Source organism: Xylaria bambusicola (genome assembly GCF_022495145.1).
Source record: "Xylaria bambusicola strain CBS 139988 unplaced genomic scaffold F5B22scaffold_6, whole genome shotgun sequence".
Taxonomy (NCBI): domain Eukaryota; kingdom Fungi; phylum Ascomycota; class Sordariomycetes; order Xylariales; family Xylariaceae; genus Xylaria; species Xylaria bambusicola.
Genome location: NW_025953559.1, coordinates 756,497 through 779,646, shown reverse-complemented (window position 1 = coordinate 779,646; position 23,150 = coordinate 756,497). Strand labels below are relative to the sequence as shown.

Below are 23,150 nucleotides of genomic sequence, written 5' to 3'. Positions count from 1 at the left end.
GCAGGGCCCGCCAATCTTGCCATCAACACCTCCTCCTACTACATACCTAAGTAAGTATTAGTACTTAGTATGAACTTAGTTAGGTATGTACTACATATGTAAGTATGGGAGAGTGCGCGTTGTACCCATGTAGAAGTACCTACAGTAGCACTGAGTAAGGTACCCGCCGTCGCCCGCCGTAGGTACACCAGGCCAGGTCGGTACCTCGGCATCCCAGGCAGACGTCGTGTGCCGGCATGTACCTCCCCGGCTTGCAGTACCTCTCTGCTCCCCTTCGATGTTCTTTTCTGCCCTTCGTCCCGGTCCCCCATCCCATCTCCCCATCATCCCATCCCCATCCGCATCCATCCAACCCTCCACCCATCCTCAAGCGCGGCGGCTGCTGTCTCCGATAATTTCTCTTGATTTCCCAAAAACCACCTGCTATTACTACTGTGACCTCTCGTGTACCTACGGAAAAGTAATAATAACTGCACCTACCGTAGGATTTTCCCCATCTCCCGTGTCGCCTCCCCTTTTTCCTCCTCCTCCCTCCTGTCCCTCCTGTCCTCTCACCCGCACTCACACCCCGGGCCCTGTCTGCTAAGAAGTGCGAGTCTGCATGCGCGTGTGCGTGGTGCTGTCCCTTCTTTTTTTCCATTCATTTTTTTCTGCTCCCTCTCAACCTTCTCCGAGAGCATCTGGAACGCCCTGTGTCTCATCTCGAATCTGGATTAAAGGACGAAAGGACTTCGGTAAGTCGCTTTGCGAAAGACATGTCGCTTTTCTTCTCTCGTGTGTCCGGCCTCCCTTCCCCTATTTTATTTAGCGCAGGGCCGTGTTTGTCGACCCGGCGCGATTCAGAGTCATGGGAGCGGTCAGCGAGCGATAAGCCGAGGTGAAACCACAACGCCCGTTCCTGTCCCTTGGCTGGTCCATGACAGCAATCATCAGTACCTTTAGGCTGTCAACCAAGCTTAACCTAAAGGTCGATCGCCTGTTCTACCAGACAACCTTAGGCGACACCTCCAACAAAACATAAACGGCACGGCCGGAGTCGGCAGCGAGAATCGCTCATCCTAACGATACTGGCCTTCGCGCAAAAAAAAACTGCCGACGACTGGTTCCACAGCCATCATCATTGTTTACTCTCTTTTTCGCCGAACTGCATCGCTGCTTATCGATGAAGATATCCTTGATCATTCCACTGACTGAGAGCGCCGTCCAGACCGCTCTACCATTCAATTCCTAGAACTGCTACGTTCCCACCGTCGCGAGTACCCTGCCACCTTGTCGTACCCCAGGTGACATAAAAATTAAATATGGCCCAATACTATGGAGAGTCTCAATGGCCTGGCGCCGGTCAAGCTGTTCCTCCTCCGCAAAGCACGTGGGATCACCAGACGCCACCACCTCCACGATCATCAGGTACGCCATCACCGACCTAGAGTGCTATTCATGTGCACGGCTTCTGGTAGCTAACAAGCGATAGGGGCTAACTCTGTGGTTCCGCGCGAAGACTCGGCAGCATTCTCTCACCAAATAGAGGGTATGTCCCAACATATAATGCCATTGCAACTATTTCATAGATACTCGGTCCCAGCTGCACTGCACGATCACAATCCCCTACCACTAAAGAACACTGGGTACAGCACAGCGAATTGTTCCAGTTGCAAATACTTGGGTCATGAACAATTGGGCAGGACGAATAAGCAGCTAACTTGCGATTTCAGAGGTGGAGCGAGCCATAGACAATCTGGTTAAGAGCGGGAAGATGTTCCTTCCACCTGGCCGGCGTGAGTTCCCTAATATCGGAATAGCTAACGGAGCGCTCATAATCGGCGCACCTAAGTTCATCCACCATAATTAGAGACCATGGCTAATTAAAGATTTAGATGGTCGGGTTGCCTCAGGACATCACGGCCCACGTCACTCGATGGAGTTCGCTGAGCCCCGATCTGGCGGTCACTCTGGGCCAAACCTGCAGAATTTCTACGCCGCTCAGCGACACCAGTCTTCGCGAGGATCCAACGAGGCGGAGCAGATGATGCAGGTCAAGCGGAGGATGGCGGCTCAACGGGAGCGAGACCTTCGCAACTATCATCAGGAGCAGCAATACAACCGAAGTAGGCCACCCAGCTCTGTATAGCACAAATTTTGCATCAAAATCAAAACAAAGAAATTCTTTCTGCGGAGTTCAGGTGTTGCTTCGCTAGCAGCATCACTTCCGTCTTCTAAAATCGTGTAAAGCCCATTGTCGACTTGCCATATGTCCTCACAAACCGTCTACCCTATCGTGTTCTCATGGATATTGGCTAACATGATATCGGTTTAGATACCGTCGTTGACATGTCCTACAATGGCAAATCTGATCGTGCTCTTAGCCCCGGTAGCTTGTCAGAAGACGAACGTCGTGATTTGATCCAGCGTCAGCGTAACGCTCTGTATGGTGATGGTCAATATGACGACGCAACTGCTAGTCGAGGTGGTGCTCCTGGTTTATCCACCACTTCCTCTCAGCGTGGCCCATCGCCGCTTGCTTTCGATTACGGACGTCCAGCCCCTACCGGCGCCGAAGGTGTATCCCAACCTGGCGACTCTCAAGCTCTATCACGGGCCAATAGTAACGCCAGCCCTCAGTCCAACCCACCGAATAATATTGGGGCTATCCGTACAAGCAGTTCGTCACCAACTGGTGGGTCTCCGCCTCGAGCTGGTTCGACATCCAGGCCAGGCCAAACGGGCAGCGTGGTAGCCCCTATTGGAACTAGACCTTCCGTCAGTTCGCAGGCAACTAACCCTGCCCTGACCAAATCATCTACTACCCCTCTTCCCTCGCCTCTAAGCCATGGTGTATCTGCGTCGGGGAATGGCGATGAAAACAATCACACTCCGACATCAGGCGCCTCCGCAAATCCAGCTAGCGCTTCAGCAGATGGCTACAATGGATGGGGTAACCGCTCTGGGGTATGGGGAAATAAATCCAGTCTTGGTGTCCAAGCGAGCGTTTGGGGATAAGGATCAGAACTTCGCATTGAGTATGATGACGAGTAGGAAAGGGTCATTCTTTGAGATGGCGGAAGCCGTCGGAAATCTAAACGGTGTTCAGGTCGGAAAGTTTTATGGGAGAAAGGAATAAGATATCCTGCATCAGCATGGTGTTCAGGCCTTTGACGACATATACGGAACTCGCAGGTCTTTTGGGGAAGAATTAGGGTGGATTTTGTTTTCCGGAGTTTTGATTTCGGTTCCCTTCATTTTTCGGGTCCAACGCAAAGGAATGGCCCTCTTCACGATATTCAAGCGCGCCTCTTCGTCGAGCAAGTTGGCCACGTTATCTCGAGGCGATGGTGGATTGAGGAGATCGAATGATTTGGGACCAAACAAAAGTGCATCGAGAACCTCTCACGGCATCTGGACGGTTCAGGTAAAGGGCATCGCGGCGATCTGCTTTCTGCTATTTGGGTACCATCACCTGCGACAAGGACAGCGAAGCTTTTTTTCTTTCGGTTTTATTATTGTTAAACAACTGGAGTTCTCGTGCATATCTCATCTCATCGGGTAACTTTTTAAGTACAGAGGAAGGTCTAACGCGGAGTTGTGTTTTCGAGTTGTCACTCTTAACGAATACTTGGCCGTCGGTAATATGCAAGCACAAGGACTAGGAAGAGCGGGGATAATTTTTTTTGGAGAGATTGAGGCAAGAGAAAAGGGAATGGGAAGGACAGGTTTCGGTTGCGTTCACGGGGTTTAGCGAATTTCAAATACATGTAAAAGAGCATTAGGGAAGAGCACTAGGCTAGGTGTTTGTTTTGATTTTCCTACCTGGGGAGGTGATTGGGATGATTTATTGGTGGCAATTGGCGGAGTTCCTCCTTTTATTTCAAGCTTATTTTTTTTTGTCCGCTCCTATGTTTCACCTGCACCCGTCTTCTCTGCTCTCTATCCTTTACTCTTACCCTCACTTGCATAAGGAGTTGAGTCTTATCTTTCTGGGTAGGTAACCATTCAAGCTCGAATCGAAACTAGGTTCTTGATGCTCGTTGCCCTTGCCAGCTCGTATCTAACTACATAGATGATGAGTGAGGTAAAGAGAGACGTTGAGACGGGCTTACAAGGTCTAAAATAAAAATGAACAAAATAGAAACACGAAAGAAGATTCCTAGGGCGAGATTTGCTGGATTTACTTGCATGTGTCATGGCAGGTGATCTGTAGGAAATATGCAGTATAACTTGATTTGTAGTTATGATCAGCTGAGTAACAAAAAATTACTTGGATGTTTGCTGGTGAAGGAAACTCAACTGGCCTACCATTCTCGACCGTCTGATTATCTGAACTCGTTGATTTGGCTGAAGATTACATGTAAATGTCGCGCGCTTAATCTCCTCTCCTTGTTCTTCCATAATCGCAGTGACACGCCACGCACAACTCTGAGTCCTTGACTAGCTTTGTGGGCTATGAGCTATGGGGGGCCACGTATATCGGCGAGTGTTTGTTTATGCGCGTTCCCTCTTTTTATTATCGTGAGTCCTGCCTCTGTTATTCCTGTTAAAATGCCCCTCTGTCTCGATCTTCCAAGGAGGGTTGATTTGTTTTCTAGTTAGTACATCTCCTCGGGGGCGTTCAATGTTAGCTTAGGATAGTCCCCTTTGCTACTACTATTGGGAACTTAATGTAATTATTCCATTGCTGGAAGCAGTATTATCCCGAACTATAATTCGATTATGCCCTTATCATCGTCTGGCTATTGCTGATTACACTCGGGCTATGACACTGGTCACAACGGCATTCCTACTGAAATCGTTGCTTTTGGTATTTAAGCTAGCATTGAAGACCCCCTGACAACATCTTCTTGGTATTGCGCGGTCCTTAGAAGTTGTGAATATGAAGCTCTATCTTTTCCCAAATACTCAGTGTAAGGAAGTTACCGTCTGAAACCGGTTCTTCCGCAGTTCCAACCGGTTCTTTTCCATGTCCGAAGCGCAGATGAATTACGTTTATGTTTAGGTTTTATTTAACCTTCCTTAAACTCTACCCCATGCCTCCTGCAACCATCCTTGATGACAGGAAACTTGTGCGTTCCTCTTCTCCCTAATCTTCCTCGTCTCCCTCGGCATCTTCAGCCTCGTACATGGCCCAGTGAAGACTCACTCTGGAGATAATATAAATCACGGGCCAACGCTTGATTGCGCGAAGCACGGAATTTCGCGCGTCTATGCCCATAATTAAGTGCCAAACTACCTCCGCCAGGAAGCCGCAAAGAAAAAAGAGCAATAGTGCTTCTTGAGCTCTCGTGGAGTGGATGCGCTCGGTCACGCGGCTGGCGGGCTGGGGCTGCTGATGGACATTATGAATAAAATTGTTGTCTTCCTCGTTTGGTGGTGTTGGAGGAGCGTAAGGGGGAGGCGCTCGAGGTTCTGCTTGAAGTTCTGCTTGAAGTTTTGCTCGAAGTTTTGCTCGAAGTTCTGCTTGAAACTTTGCTCGAAGTTCTGCTTGAGGTTCTGCTTGAGGTTCTGCTTGAGGTTCTGCTTGAGGTTTCGCAGCGACGTGGCCCATGATATTGAATGGTAACATGGTGAAGATACTGTGAACAGAGCGAAATGAGATAGCTTATCGGATCTAATTCGGTGGTATTATGTGCTCTTTCACTGTATATTGAAAAGTAGTGTTGTGATCTACCGTCTAGCAAAATCGGTCTGGCATAGATTGGAGTGTTCAAATCAATCGACAGCCGGATGGGACAAACTTCTTGAACCTGGGAGCTACGAGAGGGTTTATATACCCATTTCTTCAGCTAGCAAGCTTTGCATTCTAGGTTTTTCGTGCTCTAGCCAAAGCCTATTACATGTCAAGCAGACAATGACTCCCAATTGCCTAACACAGAAGCGCTAGTCTAGAAATTAGGTGTATATACTCATGCGTCCTAGAACTAAGAAAACATGATTCTCGTTCAGAAGATGGTATTAGGTTGGGTGGTTAGGAGTTGGGGGATTTAACCTTTCATCTCACTCAGAGGAAGATTGAGGACACAGTTACCGAATAACTTAGCAACGCGAAGAGCTTCAAAGCTCTTGCGATATCAGCCGCCCCTGGATATGTATGTCAAGAATGATACTACATCTACATGTCGAAATACAATGTTGCGATGTCTACATACAGCCGTGATACGAAGCTTGTGTATAGTTCATGGGAGAGAAGGGCCTTAGATTTTGCCCATATACACAGCTTTAGTGCCCGGTTGTGTGACTTTGTCAACTCAACCTTCCCATGTAACGTGACTTGAGAATTTGGCAGTCAAGATCAGCATGTTGTCGCTCGAACATTTTAAGTGCGACTAGCATGTCATCACTACACGCACGTCTAGTAATAACAGTGACACCCAATGGGGGCCAGCCATTGCAAAGCCTCGTACGAACAGTGAAGATATACGTATGCCTTGGTATTACAGGCAACCCGACGTACCTCTCTTGCAAGGGGGGAGATGGCACAGTGATGGTAGCACCACGTAACCAAGTGACAGCTTCTTGTACTCCGTGCTACGACAGCGCCGGTCGTACAGAAACAGCCTGATAGATGATACGGCATAACCGCCACCCGGCTGCGGAGACACAACATGTACCGTGGTAATACGGATCGCCACCAGCCCAGAAGGATATAGGTATGCTGTGTGCTCTTGATCATAGCGCTAACGAATTTTGGCATTCTTGTCTCACATTTGGTATAGTAGTACAATGCTGGAAAAGGAGACGATAAAAGACTGATCTTGCCGAACAACACCAAACGCCAGGCCTTGTGATCATAAAGAGGGAACAGAAATCGAACTGTTAATCGTGAGAGCTGGCCATAACAACTCAGAACCCGAGACTTGCAGCTGCTGCATCGAGATCCATGACATCGTCTGCTCTCGACGCCTTCGCTGCCCAGATCACGGTACCTCGTCCATCAACAGCAAATAGACCTGCTTGTTGCCACTTATTGCCCATGACTGTCGACGGGCCCTCGATGTCAGCCTCACCTTTTGTCTCAACTTCTCCTGTGCCACTTTTACCCTGACTCCTGGTGCTCATACCAGTGCCCGTTCTCTTAACGGCTGTGCCACTCTTTCCTGTCGTCAAACGGTCTGCGGCCCCGGTTCGCTGGATCGCATCAGCAACCTTAATACCAAGCCATCCCTTCTCTTTCCAGCCCTGGACTTGAGTTGTGGGATTGAACATGTACCATATATTCCCCAATCCTAGCCCCCAGGCTGCATAGATGGCGCGGTCTTGGTCAATGACGACCTCGACGTTCCACGAACCCCCTAGTATATCAACCCACTTGCGTGTCGCCGCCGCCGAGGAATGCGACACTGCAATACATCTCAAGCTACCCTGTTTCTTGCTCGCGAGAGTACGCAGAGCGAGAAAAGACTTCTGCGCGACTGGGCAGATAATGAGTCAGACCGGCGAGAGAGGAGACCACGTGCATGCATAGTCACGTGGAGGCTAAGGAGACTTACATGCGCATCCAACACATCGCAAAAAGAGCACAATCACAGGTCGACCACCACCGAATTCGAGCTGACGGTCACGATCTAGCGGAGCCAGATCGCCGGGCTTAGGGCACTCCGTCGCAATGGGCACTGGAGGTGGGGTAGGTGAGAGCCACGCCTGCGCAGTAAGGGGCAGCTTTTTCGTGCTCATCCACGCAGGCCAATTCGAATTGCTCGAGTCATCCTCGTCATCGTACTTGGCATTAGAGTCGCTCTTTGAAGGGTTGCTGGGTGTGGAAGAGAAATCCAAGGCGTCGCTTGACAACCCCACCTTCTTCATCGCCAGCTTTGCTGTGAAGCTAGAGAGCATTTTGGATATGGGTCGTGTAACGAGTACTTGTAGAGCAGCAGAAGACAATTGATACCAGAGAACAAATAACGTTTCACGAGTTTATGATCGAAGATCAAATCAGGTCAAATAATCGACAAATTTCGAATATGCCGTTGAACTAAGGAGAGTGAAGGGGGGAAAAGGAAATTCATATTGGCTCCTAACCCTAGCAGACAATTAAAACGGGCAATATCTGAAACAAATCACACGAACACCCTATCATGACCTGGTAAAACGAAATGACGAGGCTGAGAGTGAAAAGTTTCTAAACTCCCTAAACTTGGCTGACACAGGGGTTGTCTCAAGAGGTTGCCCGTTCGAGCTTCGCTGGGTCGCCGTGTCTCACAGCGCGAGGCTTGTGGCTGTGATTGGGGGGCCAGAAACACTGGGGGTAGAAAGGGCCCATCGGAATCGAACCTCGGATGAAGGCCAGACACGAGGCTGACTGCCAAGCTATGGGGTGGGTGGTCTTGTCGCCATCGTTGCCGTCGTCGCCTACGTTGGGAGACTCGCGCCGTTATGTACCAAACTGCAGGAGACGGCAGCTAACCTGTGTCACCTCCTACATACATAGTAAGTGGTTTTACATAGTATGTACTATGTAAGGTCCTGTTCGGACCCTGTTGTCTGTTGTGGTTGTAGACAGAGATGTGGACAAAAGATGTGGACATTGTGAAGGGCGGGATTCAAGGTGCTGTAGGTAAGTACATAGCGTGCTGCAGCACTTACACTACCGGGACCTACCGGTAGTACATGTACAGTGCAGTAGTGTAGACAGGCGGATAGGTACCTAGCATATAGCCTACCTGGGTACTTACCTTATGTACCTACCCACCTACCCTGAGCCCCCCATCTTCCCATCTTCCCATCTTCTCATCTTCTCATCTTCTCATCTTACCGTACCGATTGAGCCCCATCCCATCCCGGACCCCGGCTAATCTGCGGGGTCTGCAGCTTGTAACTTCGCTGGCCACTCGCTTCTGTTCTTGGCCACGCCATCGGACGAACCGTCGTCTGCTTGGATATATAACGGCGTACATAGTATATCATCATGTAGATATCATGTAGGCGGCGTGGCCTGCAGTGGTCGACGAGAACCGACAATGCATCTCATGTTCACCAGTTTCAGGCCACTTGGCTGTGGATCGAGGTGGATGAGCCGTTCTGGGATCGATCTGTCTCTGTCGCTTGCTGCGCAGTCGTGTCTGCTGCTGGTTTGTTCTGACAGCCCACCTCGCTGCAGTTGGTCCTGACCATGTCCCTCGCTATCCCTCACCATCCCTCACCATGTCAAGGAGTTGCGTCTACATAGGTAGGTAGTATGTAGGATATCTGCATACCCGCCGCACGGGCTCCTGCTTAACGCATAGCATGGAGAACCTATGAGCTGAACACACCCAAAAGTAAATAAACAAATAAGTTTGCTGTCCTAAGAAACACCACGATGCCATAGGTACGCGTGCGTTGTGGCGCTCTACCCAAGGGGCCCAAGGGGTTGTTGACCCTCAGTCCTCGGAGCCAACATGTCCGTGCAAGCTCCCTTCCGCAACTCTTTCCCGCGACGCCAATGCTGCGTTATTAACAGCCGCCCGCCCGATGTCTACGCAATGTGTAATAAATGAAATCGGGGAAGATTGCTAGGGTTTTTGCTAGAACCGTCTGGGCAACGGCACGGCCAACTGTACGCATCCCTGATGCCGCCATGAACCAACAGCATTAGCAATGGTTGGACTTGGTTGCGCCTAGGGTTGAGACTGCATGAAGAACGGCTGATCTTGTGAATGACTATACCCTTTTTTTTTTCTGCGTGCGCTCTCGACGGGCTGATCTCCGATGAACATGTCGGGCATTAAATCACTCGACCGAATTCCGGGGTGCCGGCAGCACGGTGGATGGAAGAAGCTGTTCACGAGAAGAAATGAAGCACGGCTAGCATTACCACAACCAGACGTAAAGGCCTTGGGGCGAATTTTCTGGAAAACACTAGTCGCCATGATTCATACCTCTAAAGGAAGCTACACACCGAACCCATGGTACCGGCGTCCTCGGGGCGTAATTGTTGGCGGAGCCGATTCCCGGGGCGGAGCTGTACGTAGTAAGAGGTATTTGCGAATAAGCATCTTGCCCTATGTAAGAAAGACGAGGCCAGATGGGGCGGAGGGTTCAATGACCGACTCCCCAGATACGAACTTAGCTAATCCGAAACTGCTCGAAATAGGTATTTCGAAGTGGGCTCATGTGAGAGTTCCCCTATTCAAAAACAGTTAGCCCTAGAACAGGAAACCCCGGCTCACTATAGTTGGCATACAGTAATGCTCATGGTCTATCCATGCGTCAGCTGCAGTGCGTAGGTATTTGCTGGCGACTAAGTATGTGGTCGACGCTTAGATATCAAAAATTTAGTCGATGTTGGAGGCTCAATAGGTTAGTGGCGAAATTGTTGTAACAAAAGACTGTTAATCAGTGACGCTGTAAGCCTAGCTTTTGGTTGTACCAACAACCGCCAAAAGTGTCATTAGGCTGATAGGTAGTTGTAATGAAGTGTAATAAATGTGTAACCTTTCTTCTAGCGCCTTCGATTAGAGTTGGTAAGGTAACGATCTTTGAAGACAAAGTCGTCTTTGGCCTCATGGGTCACCGTTCAGAGGATGGGTATTGAAAACAAGTGGATTTGTGCAAAGGTCTAGAGACGGCCGCATTAGAGACAGGGACCGGGTCGAGGCTATTGTGCCACACACGTGTGCTTCTAGCCAGCGATGAAAGACTGGTGACAATGGCGAACATGGGAGGGATCTATCCGCTGCATACATAAGTGGGCTTATCCATCGAAGAACCTGAGGACTTTGACCTCGAATTGTGGAGGAAATCTTGATCGAGTATCCTGAAAGGGATGTTGTATCGGTATACACACGTACGCAGGAGCTGAACAAAGTCAGACAAACTGGGGACAAAAGCCAAGCACGTCGCGGCTACTACTAAGAAGGAGCGCTGTCTGACTACCAATACCTATTACCGGTCCATCAGATACGTAATATGTATGACTGAAAGACACATGACGAAATACATGACGAATCCTGGCATTGTGGTGCCAAAAAGCTTGGATATCTCCACGGGTAACCAAGCACAGGGCAGGCGAAGAAAAGAAAAGAGCAGAGAGGAAGAAGCAAAAAAAAGCGTGAGGTGGCTCGTGTTGTACCATCGGCCAGCTCTGCGTAGTATGGAAATACTGGTTTTACAAGTTACGTCTCGCAGGTAATGAAGCGGAGGTAAGTAGGTACAGAGTGATGTATACTTCTTCTTCGGGAGATTATCATGTATAATAAAAGTGGCGGTGCCCCGTGTTACTGCCAGTCCGTCGCATATGATATAAGGTAGGTAGTAGACTAATGGCAATGCAAACCTCGAGGGAAATGCATGCACCCCTTTGTGCCGTAGCCAGGTCTGCCAGGTGTAGACTTCCATTACTCTCTGTGTGTGGTCTCTGTGCGGTCTCTGTGTGGTGCTTGCTGTATACAACCAAGGAAGAGCAAAGGAACACTCGGTTACTACGTTATAATTCATCCAATCGATGTGCTGTCGGGGAACATGCCTTGGCTCCATTTCCATTTCCAGATAACCACGCACACATACTGGGCATACTGGGCATACTGAGTAAGTAATACCCGAAGGAGGGATGTGTTCTAGTGTCGTGAGGGTGTTCTGTGTGTAAATTGACAGCCCACCAAGTCAAGCCCGTGTGGCACGCTTATGTTGTTACCGCCTTGTGCATGTGGTCGTAGGCAAGAGGCATGAGGCATGTACGAAGGAAGAAACGAAATTGATTGACAATGCTTCCTCTTGTTCGTTAAATGCAATGAAAGAGGTAGTTGTACGCGCTGTCTTTGGCTTTGGAGTTCTAATGTTCGAGATTTTGGTACTTACCTTCTTACCCTGGCTAGTCTGTCTACTGCTGGTCCCTCCTCCTCCCTTCCTCTTTCTCTCTCTCTCTATCTAGTGTACGGAGTAGTACCAAGTAAGTACCAGGTAAGTATTGACTTAGGCATTATGTAGACTAAATTATCCAAGCACGCTACACTGGGCACGCTACACAATCGAATTCTCTATACGACAAGGCCAAAATTGCATATTACCATACTACAGTATGACTGAGGCAATGCTGGAAAGGGTAAAATTGGTAACTAGACAAGCTCTGGCTTACTGTTTTCCCCTGTCGATACGACCACAACACCCACAGAGACAATGTATCTAGGTAGGAGGTAGTACCTGTAGGTGGCATTTCAAGTGTAATGCATGGACCTACCTAGGTCCATACCTATGTATCTACAAGGTAGGTATGTACCTACATGCTTCATCTACTGAATCTGCTTAACCTACCAACTGTAAAAACTTATCCTGGACCTACCTTAGATAGGCTACCTACGCTGGCATTAGGCAAGACTGTCTATGTAAGTACAAATGCGCAAGTGTGCATCGTCGACATTGCTATGGGTTACGCTCTCCACTTACAATGCCTCGCAAAGGTCCTGTAAGTGGTAGGCATGGTAGGGGTAGGGGAGGTAGGCACTACTAATACTGATAGGTAGGTACCTACACATAGGTACTTCGTATGTACGAAGTTCTTACGCATACCTACTCTAAGTAGGCAGTGAATGGGATTTATCAAATGACCCTTTCTGGTGTCGATTCGACCTTATCCCTAGTACTGCTTCTACGCTTGCTTCCGTTGTCTACTTACGGGTAGTACTAGGAAATGGATAGTTTAGGGGCACAACCAACCGGGAGGTACCTACCTATGTAATGTGAAAACATAAGGTTAGGTACGAGGTAGGTACTTCGAAGTAGTAGGGTATGTCACGGCCCACGGGTATGTACACCACCACCCTTTGATTGATTGATGTCAAGCCCTCGGGCTCAGGTTTGTCCAGGCGCCACCCCCGGTCCTGGTCTTCTAACCCAGGGCCACCCTCGAGCGCAACGCACCGCACCGCACCGCAGCATTAGGTACCTAGCACAGCACAGCACAGCACAGCGCAGCACAGCGCAGCACAGCGCAGCACCTCCCTACCAGGTATTATGTAGGCAGGTAGGTACCTGTCCCTCAGTCTGTCAGTTACTCAGTCACTGGGCCGCCTACCTGAGCGGCTGGCTCAGTCACTGCCTACGGTGAGTAAGTATGCCCTACATATGTAGGTAGGAGGTAGGTACCAAAGCCTAGGTAGGTACCTACTTACAGTACATACCTGCCTAAGTACTGCGCGAGCGAACCCAGCCAATCGCCTTCACCTCCACTCCATCATCCATCGACACAGTCTAAACCAACTACACTACCTGCCTACCTACCCTATCCTCCTCCGTCCTGTCCACCACCTACCTCTCTTCACATCCATCACGACAATCACGGCTCATCGCGGCTTCTCGTCTCTCCTCCGGCCTCTTGTATTCCTTGGAAACGCCTTCAGCGACCGCTAGACTACAGCATTCGTCCTGGAACGTTGCCCTTTTCTTGCGATACCCGCCCCTTATATACCCATCCGTCGTTGTCGTCCGCCGGTCGACCCGCCGCTGTGCTTATTTCCCATCAGTCGTTTCTGCCGTCCCGTCTATTCGGTCCATTCGTTCCAGCCTGAGCCGGCCTTGTTAACCGATCCCTACGCGCGCGCCGTGATGCACTGATATTTGCTTGAGATCTCTCTCGCGTCCCCCGTTTCTTTCTGCTTCATTGGTTCTTGCGCTGCGTCGGGCGTCCTACTAGCATTTGCATACTTTGTACCTCGTATATCGATAGACTGCCTTTCTTCACAGGCGCTGAGAGGCTGGAACCAATACCTCGCCCTTCCCGACTGTTGCTCTACCGTGTTCTCAGCTTCCAATTGTTCCAGATTCCATCAGTTGTCCGCTCGTCCAACCCCGTCCAACCCCGTCCGTCACAACTGTTAGGTCCGGCTGGTCGGCTGAAAGAGCTTCCGTCCAAACATACAGAGATAGGCTGTGCCACTCCCTGCACCGACTCGCCTAGCGACAGACACTCTCCTGTCCTATCCGCAACGACCCTCGACCAGCCCTTTAGTTTTCTAGCGGTTACGTCACGAGACACACGTTGTTGCACCCACAAAATTAACGACCATCGCCCGGTTGTTCGTGTGGGGCCCGATCTTTTAATGGACGGCCAGCCTGTAGCGGCAGACTCTAAACATCTTTACCCAACGCATATCTGGACCCGATCTATATCTAGTCCAAGTGTTCCCCGACTCAGTACGTTATCGGTAGCCAATCCCCCCGAGCTCGCCGCTGCCCAGTGCGCTGCCACGCACCTAGATCTGGTTCCGATCTTATTCCCGCAGCAATCTTCTCTCTACCAAGCCAAACTCCTACAGTACAACAAGCTTATTGCGCCGGGTCGAGGGGGTGGTCTTCAGACGCCTCCCTTACCTCCCATCCTCTCCTCGCAACCTGTTCACGCCGGTGCCAGGTCTCGATCGTTGTCCAAAGTGTCGAATAAGGAGTCTCGCGCCAGGCAGAGCTCCCAGAATTGCCATGGGAATAGGAGCACCCAGAACACCCCCAAGCCCGACCGCGTGCTTATGACAGGCAAGGTCACTCATTCCAAGATGCACAACAAGAAACCTGACATAGTCCATGGTCTCCCTCCAAAGCCAAAAACGTCGGTATCTTCTGCACACTTGCCTCACTCAAACTCGGTTCCATCTACCCCCCAACAACACGCCCGAAAATTCTCTTTCGAATCACGAGAACAGTCGCCCAATGCGGCCCAGAGCCATTCACCTCGCTCTGCTTATTCAGAGACGAATAGCGTACTCCCATCACTGCGTCCCTTGCCACCACGGGGTGGTGGCTGTAAATATGAAACTGGACTCAAGTTTTCGAGGCGGAGAATACCATACAACATTGGTACTGACCCATTAGATAAGCTGGACTTGAATAGCGTGCAGAGCAAATTGTCTGAAGATGACGAACGCAAACTCACCACAGATATGCGCGAATTATATGATCGGTTACAGCCGACGGCGGCCGTGGAAACGAAGAGGCAGAAACTCGTTCAGAAGTTGGAGAAACTTCTGAACGATACATGGCCTGGGCATGATATTCGCGTACATCTCTTCGGCTCATCGGGAAACCTGTTGTGCTCAGATGATTCGGACGGTATGTTGTCTTGGGCTGCTCAGACCAACAGTCCCTGAGCACGCTGACAATTCTCTAGTGGATATATGCATTGTAACCCCTTGGAAAGAGCTTGAGGGTATCTGCATGCTTGCAGACTTACTGGCAAAGCGTAAGTTGCGTTTCGGTTGCTCCTCTTTCATTATCATCAAAATGCTCACCCGTGTGATAGATGGAATGGAAAAAGTTGTGTGTGTTGCGTCAGCTAAAGTTCCTATCGTCAAAATATGGGATCCGGAGTTGGAGCTCAGCTGCGACATGAATGTCAACAACACCTTGGCACTAGAGAATACCCGCATGATCAAGACCTATGTCCATATTGACGAGCGAGTACGGCCTCTTGCGATGATCATAAAGTATTGGACAAGGCGAAGGATACTCAATGATGCCGGTACGTCTGTAATCACACGCAACTAGATCACGACTAATAATCATCTTTCCAGCCTTTGGTGGGACTCTCAGTTCATACACTTGGATATGTATGATTATTGCATTCTTGCAACTCCGACAGCCGCCTGTGCTCCCTGCTCTGCACCAACGGCCTCATCAGAAGTTACCTCGGCAAGATGGCGAGATCGCAGCATTTGCTGACGACGTAGATAAACTACGAGGATTTGGTGAAAAGAACGAGTCTACATTAGGCGAATTGTTGTTCGAGTTTTTTCGATTCTTCGCCCACGAGTTTGACTACTCGACCAGCGCTCTCTCGGTGAGGTTAGGGAAATTGGTCACAAAGACTGAAAAGAAATGGCATTTTGCTTTGAATAACCAATTATGCGTTGAAGAGCCTTTCAACACGAACCGCAACCTGGGTAACACTGCTGATGATACCGCTTTTCGTGGTATACATCTTGAATTACGTCGTGCTTTCGATCTCATTGCACAGGGGAACTTGGAAGAATGCTGCGAGCAATATGTATACCCCAAAGAAGAGGAAAAGATATTTCAGAAACCACCTCCAGTCTCGCGACCAGTGCTCCTGAGAAGTGCATCTCAACAGCAATCATCCCGTCTTGGCCGTGGGGGCTATCGAAATGGATCTCGGCATCAAACTCGAAATAATGGGAACCATAACAATACGAACAATAGTCGGCGAGCATCATCTGGCTTGAACTACGAGAACAATGCGAATCCGATGTATGTTCCAGCGGCATACGCTATGGCCCTTGGTACCCAAGATGCCAGTTCTTTATACATGCAGTCGCCGGAGCTTGTTGCGCAAATCTCAGCATTACAGCTCCAGGAAAATAATTTGAGATTCCTACAGTATACGCAATCCCAAGCCTTTGCCCAGCAGCAAGCCTTACAACATGCCCAGAGGATGCAGGGGGCCACGCCACAAGCGCAATCTTCCACCGAGCGGTCCAGGACGAATTCCTTTGATACTCCACCACTAAGCGCCCCCATCCGACCCGAGATGCGCCCAGAATTGTACTACTATCAAATGCCTATACAACAAGCACAAGCATTTTACAGTTATGCACCCTACCCTTCTACACCTTCGAACATTACTAGTGCAGATTATAGACGATCTTCTCATCGATCTACAGCTGCAAATGAGGCTGGACATGGGTCATCAGGCAGTACGATAAGGTCTCACTCCCAGCCAGCGTCAAGACCCATAGCAGTCGTACCACCGGGGCAAAATTTCACACTTGCCGCTCAAATGTCGAACGGATTCGCTAGTGTTCCAGCACGGCATATCAATGGCATTCCCATTCCTAGCTTCATTCCTGATGAAGGCAACGACAACGAGCTGGACAGCTCAACTGTTGATTCTCCTGACGACGGCAAAAGTAGTAGTTATTACACGAATCCTTCTAGCCCACGAAGAGCAAGCGGTACAGCTAACGGAATGCCCGCTTTTGGAGATATAGGGACTCAGTCGAGTAGCCCAGGTCACTCGGCTGAAGAGTTTGCACAGCCTGTACCCGATAGCACATCTGCGACGTCGCGATCACCATCGCCCCTTAGCAAAGAAATAGCTTATCCGGAAGGTAGTAGTTCGGCATCCTTAACTGCAACTACTTCGCCGAAACAATTGCACCGCGAAACCGCACAAACTGCACCTCTAGTTGTTAATGGATCTCAGTCGAGGCATCTAACTAACAATTCACCGAAGCAAGCCTGGCACGGCGAATCCAATGTTACACCTGATTTGGGTGGATATGAAAATCCGCTGCACATTCACAATGATCCTACTGTCATCTCTTCACAGCCCGTTCCTGGTTCGGACGCAATTACCACGTCTCGGCAGGTTGCTTCACCAGTATCTGATCGACCGGTTGTTGTCAACGGGTCCAGGCCACCGTCCGGTATGGCAACTCCGCCCATTTCTGGCCCTTACTTCACAAATGAGGCGGTGACTCTAAGTCCAGAGGGTGCTCTTCAAGTTACCACTTGGCAAGCGGGAACGCTCCCCCCCGGCCATGCGGCTCCACCAGGAAGCTTACCGCCCAATCTACAACGGTTTCCACGGCCAGTGCCCAGTCCCCTTATTGCTCAGCTAGATTTAGCCACGGAGACTAGCATACATGCAAACGATTTGCATCACTTATCGCCAGTCTATGAGACAAAGAGTCCTTCACCTAGCTTTACTCGAAAGCTAGAGCTACCTTTAGGGGAGAATTCTAGCCGCACGGTGCTTCCAAATCATAGACAAGAAGCTATGTCCGAAACCCCTAAAATCCAATCCAAACCTTTCGCTGAGGGTCCAACGCCGGAGACTGACGGGTTTCTGCATTCGAACCCTAGAATCAATGGTTTGGTAAGAGAGAATGGGCTTGTACGAGGCATGAAGAGTGAAAGTGATAACGCTGGAACAAATGGTCCATGGCAGAAGTCTCGGGGAAGGAAGCGAGTTAATGACGTGAAAGGCCGGAGCGAGGCGCCGTCCCAGGGCGAACTACCACCAAAAAACGAGGCGGACAGGAAGGGTGGCTAGATAATTCCTGTGTCATTGAGTCTTCCATTTCTGGCGATCTACATCCATCTCTTGGATATAGCCACCAACGATGGGTTTGGGCATTCACATTATATACAGCCCAATTCATGTTCGGATGACGGTGCCATATTGACACCATCTGAGCCCAGGTAGCGTGTGCTCTTACACGTGGGTTACCTCACTGGACAGGAAGTCCGGTCGACTGAAGGTGCTGACGCGTAGCGGAGAAAATGTGCAGTTTTGTGTTAGCGGAACATCATGCCATGCTAATAAGACCCTACAGCACTCAATATTCACAACAAGGCACCAAATCGGGGTCTCACCAAGAAGAGGCTTTGGATATGGTCAATGCAATCCTGAAAAAAAAGAGAAGAGCAATCTGCCGAGAAGCAGCTCCTGGATTCATTGCCCTTATCTACTAGCCTAACCAAGCACCGCTTGAGTCTGCGCCGATGGGCATGGATTGTTTAGCTTCTAAGCCAGAGCTCTGTGTCTGGAGCTATCTTTAGTGTTGTACAGGCCCGGTCGAACGAACGTTAGGGAAGAGTAACTACGAGGTGCTTAGGGGTTATATATTATATACCATTGTATGTTTGCAGGCATGTTAATATTTCAAAAGGATCAAGGCATTTTCATGGATAGGGAAATCAGTCAAGTGATATCGGCGCTGTGGATTTACAGATCTTTAAGGATTGAGGGGGCCGATTCAGTCGGCTCAAGCTTCATGGCAACGAACATAGACGGTCAATAGACACAACAATGCATAGGAACGAAAGAAAAAAAAAATAAAGTAAACGCAAAATACATCAAACTCTTTATCTCAGTCTTGTGCAGAGCGAGTAGATGGCAGCAGCAAGCAACGACGACAAGAGGTTCGATACAGAAGTCTCCGCTCCAGCATCGGCCAGTGCAGCACTCGCTCACCACAGCTCGAAACGCCACATTGCCCTACCATCAGCATTGGAGCTTGGGGGGAAATGAGACATTACAAACTGTTAGCGAGGACGAACCCCGCCATCTTGGCTAGGAGTTGCCATTTGCCTGCGCAATTACCTAAAGGGGCCAGTGTCACGAGGTGTTCTAGAGGCGTCTTCAAGAGGCACATAGAGCTGAAATGAAGTCGCACACTGGATGGTAAGGCAGCCTTCTACCTCGAAAATAGCTTAGGTTAGGATGACATCAAGACGGACAGCCGCCCATGGGCTGAACTCCCCATCTTGGCGCAGACACGACTGTTTTCTACCACCAAGACTCGCACTCGGATCAGCCTCGCTAGCCAGTACGTACCCAATGCCAGGGTAGTAGAGAAGCATCCGGCTAGGCTTTGATCATTGATGGTGAGGCATGTATTGTTGTCGCACGAGTTCCCCCGCTTTGTCTGAAAGAAGGCATCGTACCTATCAATTTTGGTTCGGAACTTAGCTGGCCAGCACAGCATATCTGTCGATGATGCCATCTTCGCCTCACCAACCTGGCCATGACAGTGGGTTGGCCTCTGGTAGATGGAACCGCCACAGTGCGTCTGATATATCTTCCGTGGTCAAAGAAGGGAAGAGATGGTCTTTCACGACGCCTTTTGCCGTGAGTTCAAGCCGTTGGAGCCGCATACCATCTTACATAAACGAGACATTAACATATATGCTTAACCATAGAACAGCAAAAAGCCACCAACCTCGGATGCGAATGCCTTTCCTGGTAGCTTGCCGTCGTTTGTCGACCCCATCATTGCCAACAATCTCCGCCAATTGCACAAATACTCATCCAAAATTCAGAGCGCGGCGAGAAACGTCAATCATGTCGATTCAGCTTGGGACGAATATGTCAAGTATAGAGAAAGGTGCCTCGAATGTTGCAAGTCATTGACAACCCCGCCGTTTCCCAGGAGAGAGTCATCAGTGGTCAGCCCTACTACGGTGCCCCCAAAGCCAGAATACCAAAGGAATTCCTCCTATGACACTTTGAACTTGGTCACAATTGATACTGGCTCGTCGTCGCAGAGCTCTGGCAGTCGGGTCGATCCGTCTCTACATCTTGGCTCCCAGGATGACCGATGCCAGAAGGCAACTCATGAATGGCAGAGCACTATTGAGCTCTTGGCCAACACGCTACGGACGTCTTTGCAAGAAACATATAATGTGCATGATAAGGGTGCGACCCGGGAGGGCTTTGAGAGGATATGTGCTGACAAAGCCGCCCGTCTTAACACCATCTACCACATGCGCAACGCGAGTATATCCAGAATGATGTCTGCGGATCTCGACTTCTTTCCGAAATACGACGTCCGTTTCCGCAACTACGATGAGATCAAAAAAGATCTGATAAAGGTGCAGTCGATTCTTGGTACCTCGGGCATACCGCAGAATAGAACCATTATCGAGCGTCGTATATCCCCCACAGGGGATGTAATGTTGGAGTTTGCCAACGCCGAGAACGAGGAGCATGCTGTATTCCGATTTCGCGTAGCATCTCATTGTCTACGGGAGACATCATCGCCCATCTTTGGGCACATGTTCAACGCCCACTTCCGTGCCGAATTAGACGATGACATCCGACGTAGTCTGCCTCTGCCTCCGTCAAGACATGTCTGTGCTGACGGTAACGAGGTCATGCTATACCGCATGCCGCAGACCGAACTGAATAGTCAGCGCTCTCTCGAAATTTTGCTACACGCGGCTCATAATCATCACGACAGAGTGCCGAGAGAAGTCCCTTTTCGCCAGTTCGTTGCAATTGCGGAAGCTTGCTTGCGATACCGATGTACATCACCTCTGGAGTTAGCCGTGGAACACCTATGGTTGCCGTACTGGCGGGATAACGCGACAGATGATATGCTCGCAGACGTCTTGGTTGTATCTTACGTATTTGGACTTTCTGAGAACTTCACTCGTTTGTCAAGGATGGCTATTCTGGGTATGACAGGCTCGGGTTCATCATGGCCACTCAAAGTTGAAGAGAAGATCGCGGCAGTACGCCGTGCAAAGGTACAGCCGCCATTTCTGCATCGCAAAATATAAGATACACTCGCACGCTGACCTTCATGTTCTAGATCGAGCAAATCTATGAGCTGTGTAGGAGTACATTGAACGAATTTCTCTGCCCTACACCGTGCCTCAACTCAACACTCGACACCGGCAGCGGTCAAACAACAAATTCGGGCTGTCTGCGCTGTCCCAGAGGTGACCGCATATGTGACGCACAAAACTTAGGATGGTACATGAAGACCCTCGCCGATCTAGGGATTCTCCCCGCCGTCCTGCAGTCCCCGGCCTTCTTTCACGCGCAAGCGCCACCACAAACACGGAGTCTACAACAGATCATCGAATCTCTCAGCCTCATGACAAGTCCGCCGCAATCCCACGGCGGGGTCTGCGACTTTGCGCCGGGCTTCCGGGCCGCGCTGAAGGACATATACGAGAGCGTCGCAGGGCTGACGCTCTACGACGTAGCAGGGAAGCGCGGCTGGGCGTTATCGAAGAACAGAAGCCCGCGACAGAGCACGCAAAGTCAGAGCAACAGCTCCTTCGGCGAGCAGCTGTTCAAGATTGCTGCGCAGCAGAGGTATGCACCTGCAGATCACAAGAGTAATAGTAGTAATGATTGGCGTCAGGAGAACGACGGGGCTTGCTATTTGAGGATACTGAGCCTTCTAGATGACCCGCGAGACCTGTGCGCCGCGGCGATGGTCAATAAACGCTTCTATCAGTGTTACTCGCGCAATAAGACGTGGCTTTGGGAGAGGATCCGGATGCAGAATATTGCGGAGGTTGAGGGGAGTTCGGTTACGGTCAATCATGCCGCCACTTTCTCGCACGAGAAGTTCAGAAATGGACAGCTGCTGGTCATGGAGGGGAAGTCCTTGGCTGAGGGCGATACTAATAAATACCCTCGAGATATCCGCGACCGACTTGTTGGCTTCAGGTTCAAAGGGGGTGAAGGAATTGGACAGAGTTCTAGGTCAGTTAGATGATAAGGGGGAAAGGTCGGTGTGTTAGAAAAGGTTCCCAGGGCGCTTGAATATGGATGGGTGCGTATGGTATCAAAATATTCGGATCATTGATAATCTGGTGTTTGGTTTGATATCCCTAGCTGGCAACTTGGCGGCGGCGATTTTTGGGATTTCGGTACGTCAATTTAGCCTGGTGAGCATACCCGTGTAACGTTGTTATTTACAGTCCTTACTATTGTTATTATCACTTTAAGTCCTTGACACCACTTAGATCCTCTTCTTGGTTTCCTTTTTTAATATACGGGATTGAAGTATCTTAGCGAGGTTTTCTGCCGCTGTTGTACATATAGGTATCAAGAGACTATCTTGTGAAGTTGTTTTTCTTACTACCTTGGTTCACACATTGTAGCACAGCCTCTGACAGGTCCCGAACCTGTTCAACCTCAACATCAAGTGTCATTGAGTGCAGCGCTAATTCTCTGGAATTTAGTGATAATTTCGAGCATAGCCGGTAATCCGATATCAGGAACAGGAGTGCCAGTTCTTCATATCCTGTTATTTATCGTTTTCTAACGGCGCTATGACACCATATGTCAGAACTTGTATGCCAGCAGTTCCAATTCAGAGTCAAGAGGTCTAATGAATCAACTTGAAGTGAACCATTGCTACGGTATCGATATTTTCTCAGCTTATGCGATGATTATCCTGGATATAATGGTTGATATTGGTAGCGTACGGATAAGCTTGAATATCTTAGATCTTATTGATACAAGTCTAGTTTGACTTGCCGCCAGTATTGCGGTCGCATTACGCATGCAAATCCCCGACATCATTTCGGGCAGCACTCGTTTATCTCGGGATTGCATACTAGCTGTGTTATTCACACAGCTTAGCATTATGATCAACTATGCCGGCGGCAATAACCGGACCGACGATAGATCCCATCCTCAGGGGGATTTCAAGCTAGAGCTTCTCCGAGACCCGTAGATATTCAGCTTCATAAGCAAGCTAGAACAATCCTAAGCCTAGTCGTAACGCACGTATTAATAGCATATAAACACATCACCTGCTACTCTACGTGACGATAATTCCGCTCACTGGGCATTGTTAGCCCTAGGTTTACTTGTCAGAATAGGAAACTGTTACTGAAAAAGGGGGCCTCTCATTGGTCGAATTTTCAATGCTTATGGCTTGTTTGGCTTCATGCTTACATTACTCAAAGCAGTTCAAAGTTTTCAT

The 23,150-nt window shown here is 49.6% G+C and overlaps 7 protein-coding genes across 7 annotated transcripts; 4 read left to right on the top strand and 3 right to left on the bottom strand.

Moving 5' to 3' along the window:
- Positions 1 to 1,301: 1,301 nt before the first annotated feature.
- F5B22DRAFT_643263 (uncharacterized protein) lies at positions 1,302 to 2,997 on the top strand (the record flags this gene model as incomplete). The annotated part of the gene is made up of 5 exons (XM_047978241.1): positions 1,302 to 1,407; positions 1,472 to 1,528; positions 1,713 to 1,775; positions 1,875 to 2,105; positions 2,315 to 2,997. 5 exons carry the CDS (start codon positions 1,302 to 1,304, stop codon positions 2,995 to 2,997), a joined length of 1,140 nt encoding a protein of 379 aa, XP_047834261.1.
- A 131-nt stretch (positions 2,998 to 3,128) lies between these two features.
- F5B22DRAFT_466556 (uncharacterized protein) lies at positions 3,129 to 4,065 on the top strand. The gene is made up of 3 exons (XM_047972112.1): positions 3,129 to 3,499; positions 3,578 to 3,782; positions 3,980 to 4,065. The coding sequence occupies exons 1-2, from the start codon at positions 3,260 to 3,262 to the stop codon at positions 3,731 to 3,733; spliced, it is 396 nt and encodes a 131-aa protein (XP_047834260.1). The 5' UTR covers positions 3,129 to 3,259; the 3' UTR covers positions 3,734 to 3,782; positions 3,980 to 4,065.
- Positions 4,066 to 5,071: 1,006 nt separating this feature from the next.
- F5B22DRAFT_643262 (uncharacterized protein) lies at positions 5,072 to 5,554 on the bottom strand (the record flags this gene model as incomplete). Its single annotated transcript, XM_047978240.1, has 1 exon — positions 5,072 to 5,554. The coding sequence occupies one exon, from the start codon at positions 5,552 to 5,554 to the stop codon at positions 5,072 to 5,074; it is 483 nt and encodes a 160-aa protein (XP_047834259.1).
- Positions 5,555 to 6,508: 954 nt separating this feature from the next.
- Positions 6,509 to 8,361, bottom strand: F5B22DRAFT_466456 (uncharacterized protein). Its single transcript, XM_047972111.1, has 2 exons — positions 7,479 to 8,361; positions 6,509 to 7,400 (listed from the first exon to the last, which is right to left on the bottom strand). The coding sequence occupies exons 1-2, from the start codon at positions 7,819 to 7,821 to the stop codon at positions 6,832 to 6,834; spliced, it is 912 nt and encodes a 303-aa protein (XP_047834258.1). The 5' UTR covers positions 7,822 to 8,361; the 3' UTR covers positions 6,509 to 6,831.
- A 2,259-nt stretch (positions 8,362 to 10,620) lies between these two features.
- Positions 10,621 to 11,708, bottom strand: F5B22DRAFT_466452 (uncharacterized protein). Its single transcript, XM_047972110.1, has 2 exons — positions 10,849 to 11,708; positions 10,621 to 10,764 (listed from the first exon to the last, which is right to left on the bottom strand). The coding sequence occupies exon 1, from the start codon at positions 11,446 to 11,448 to the stop codon at positions 10,852 to 10,854; it is 597 nt and encodes a 198-aa protein (XP_047834257.1). The 5' UTR covers positions 11,449 to 11,708; the 3' UTR covers positions 10,621 to 10,764; positions 10,849 to 10,851.
- Positions 11,709 to 13,656: 1,948 nt separating this feature from the next.
- Positions 13,657 to 18,080, top strand: F5B22DRAFT_466322 (uncharacterized protein). Its single transcript, XM_047972107.1, has 4 exons — positions 13,657 to 15,003; positions 15,062 to 15,133; positions 15,194 to 15,412; positions 15,465 to 18,080. Exons 1-4 carry the CDS (start codon positions 14,001 to 14,003, stop codon positions 17,963 to 17,965), a joined length of 3,795 nt encoding a protein of 1,264 aa, XP_047834256.1. The 5' UTR covers positions 13,657 to 14,000; the 3' UTR covers positions 17,966 to 18,080.
- Positions 18,081 to 18,802: 722 nt separating this feature from the next.
- Positions 18,803 to 22,318, top strand: F5B22DRAFT_466333 (uncharacterized protein). The gene is made up of 3 exons (XM_047972108.1): positions 18,803 to 19,546; positions 19,618 to 20,946; positions 21,012 to 22,318. The coding sequence occupies exons 1-3, from the start codon at positions 19,412 to 19,414 to the stop codon at positions 21,930 to 21,932; spliced, it is 2,385 nt and encodes a 794-aa protein (XP_047834255.1). The 5' UTR covers positions 18,803 to 19,411; the 3' UTR covers positions 21,933 to 22,318.
- The last annotated feature ends 832 nt before the right edge of the window (positions 22,319 to 23,150 follow it).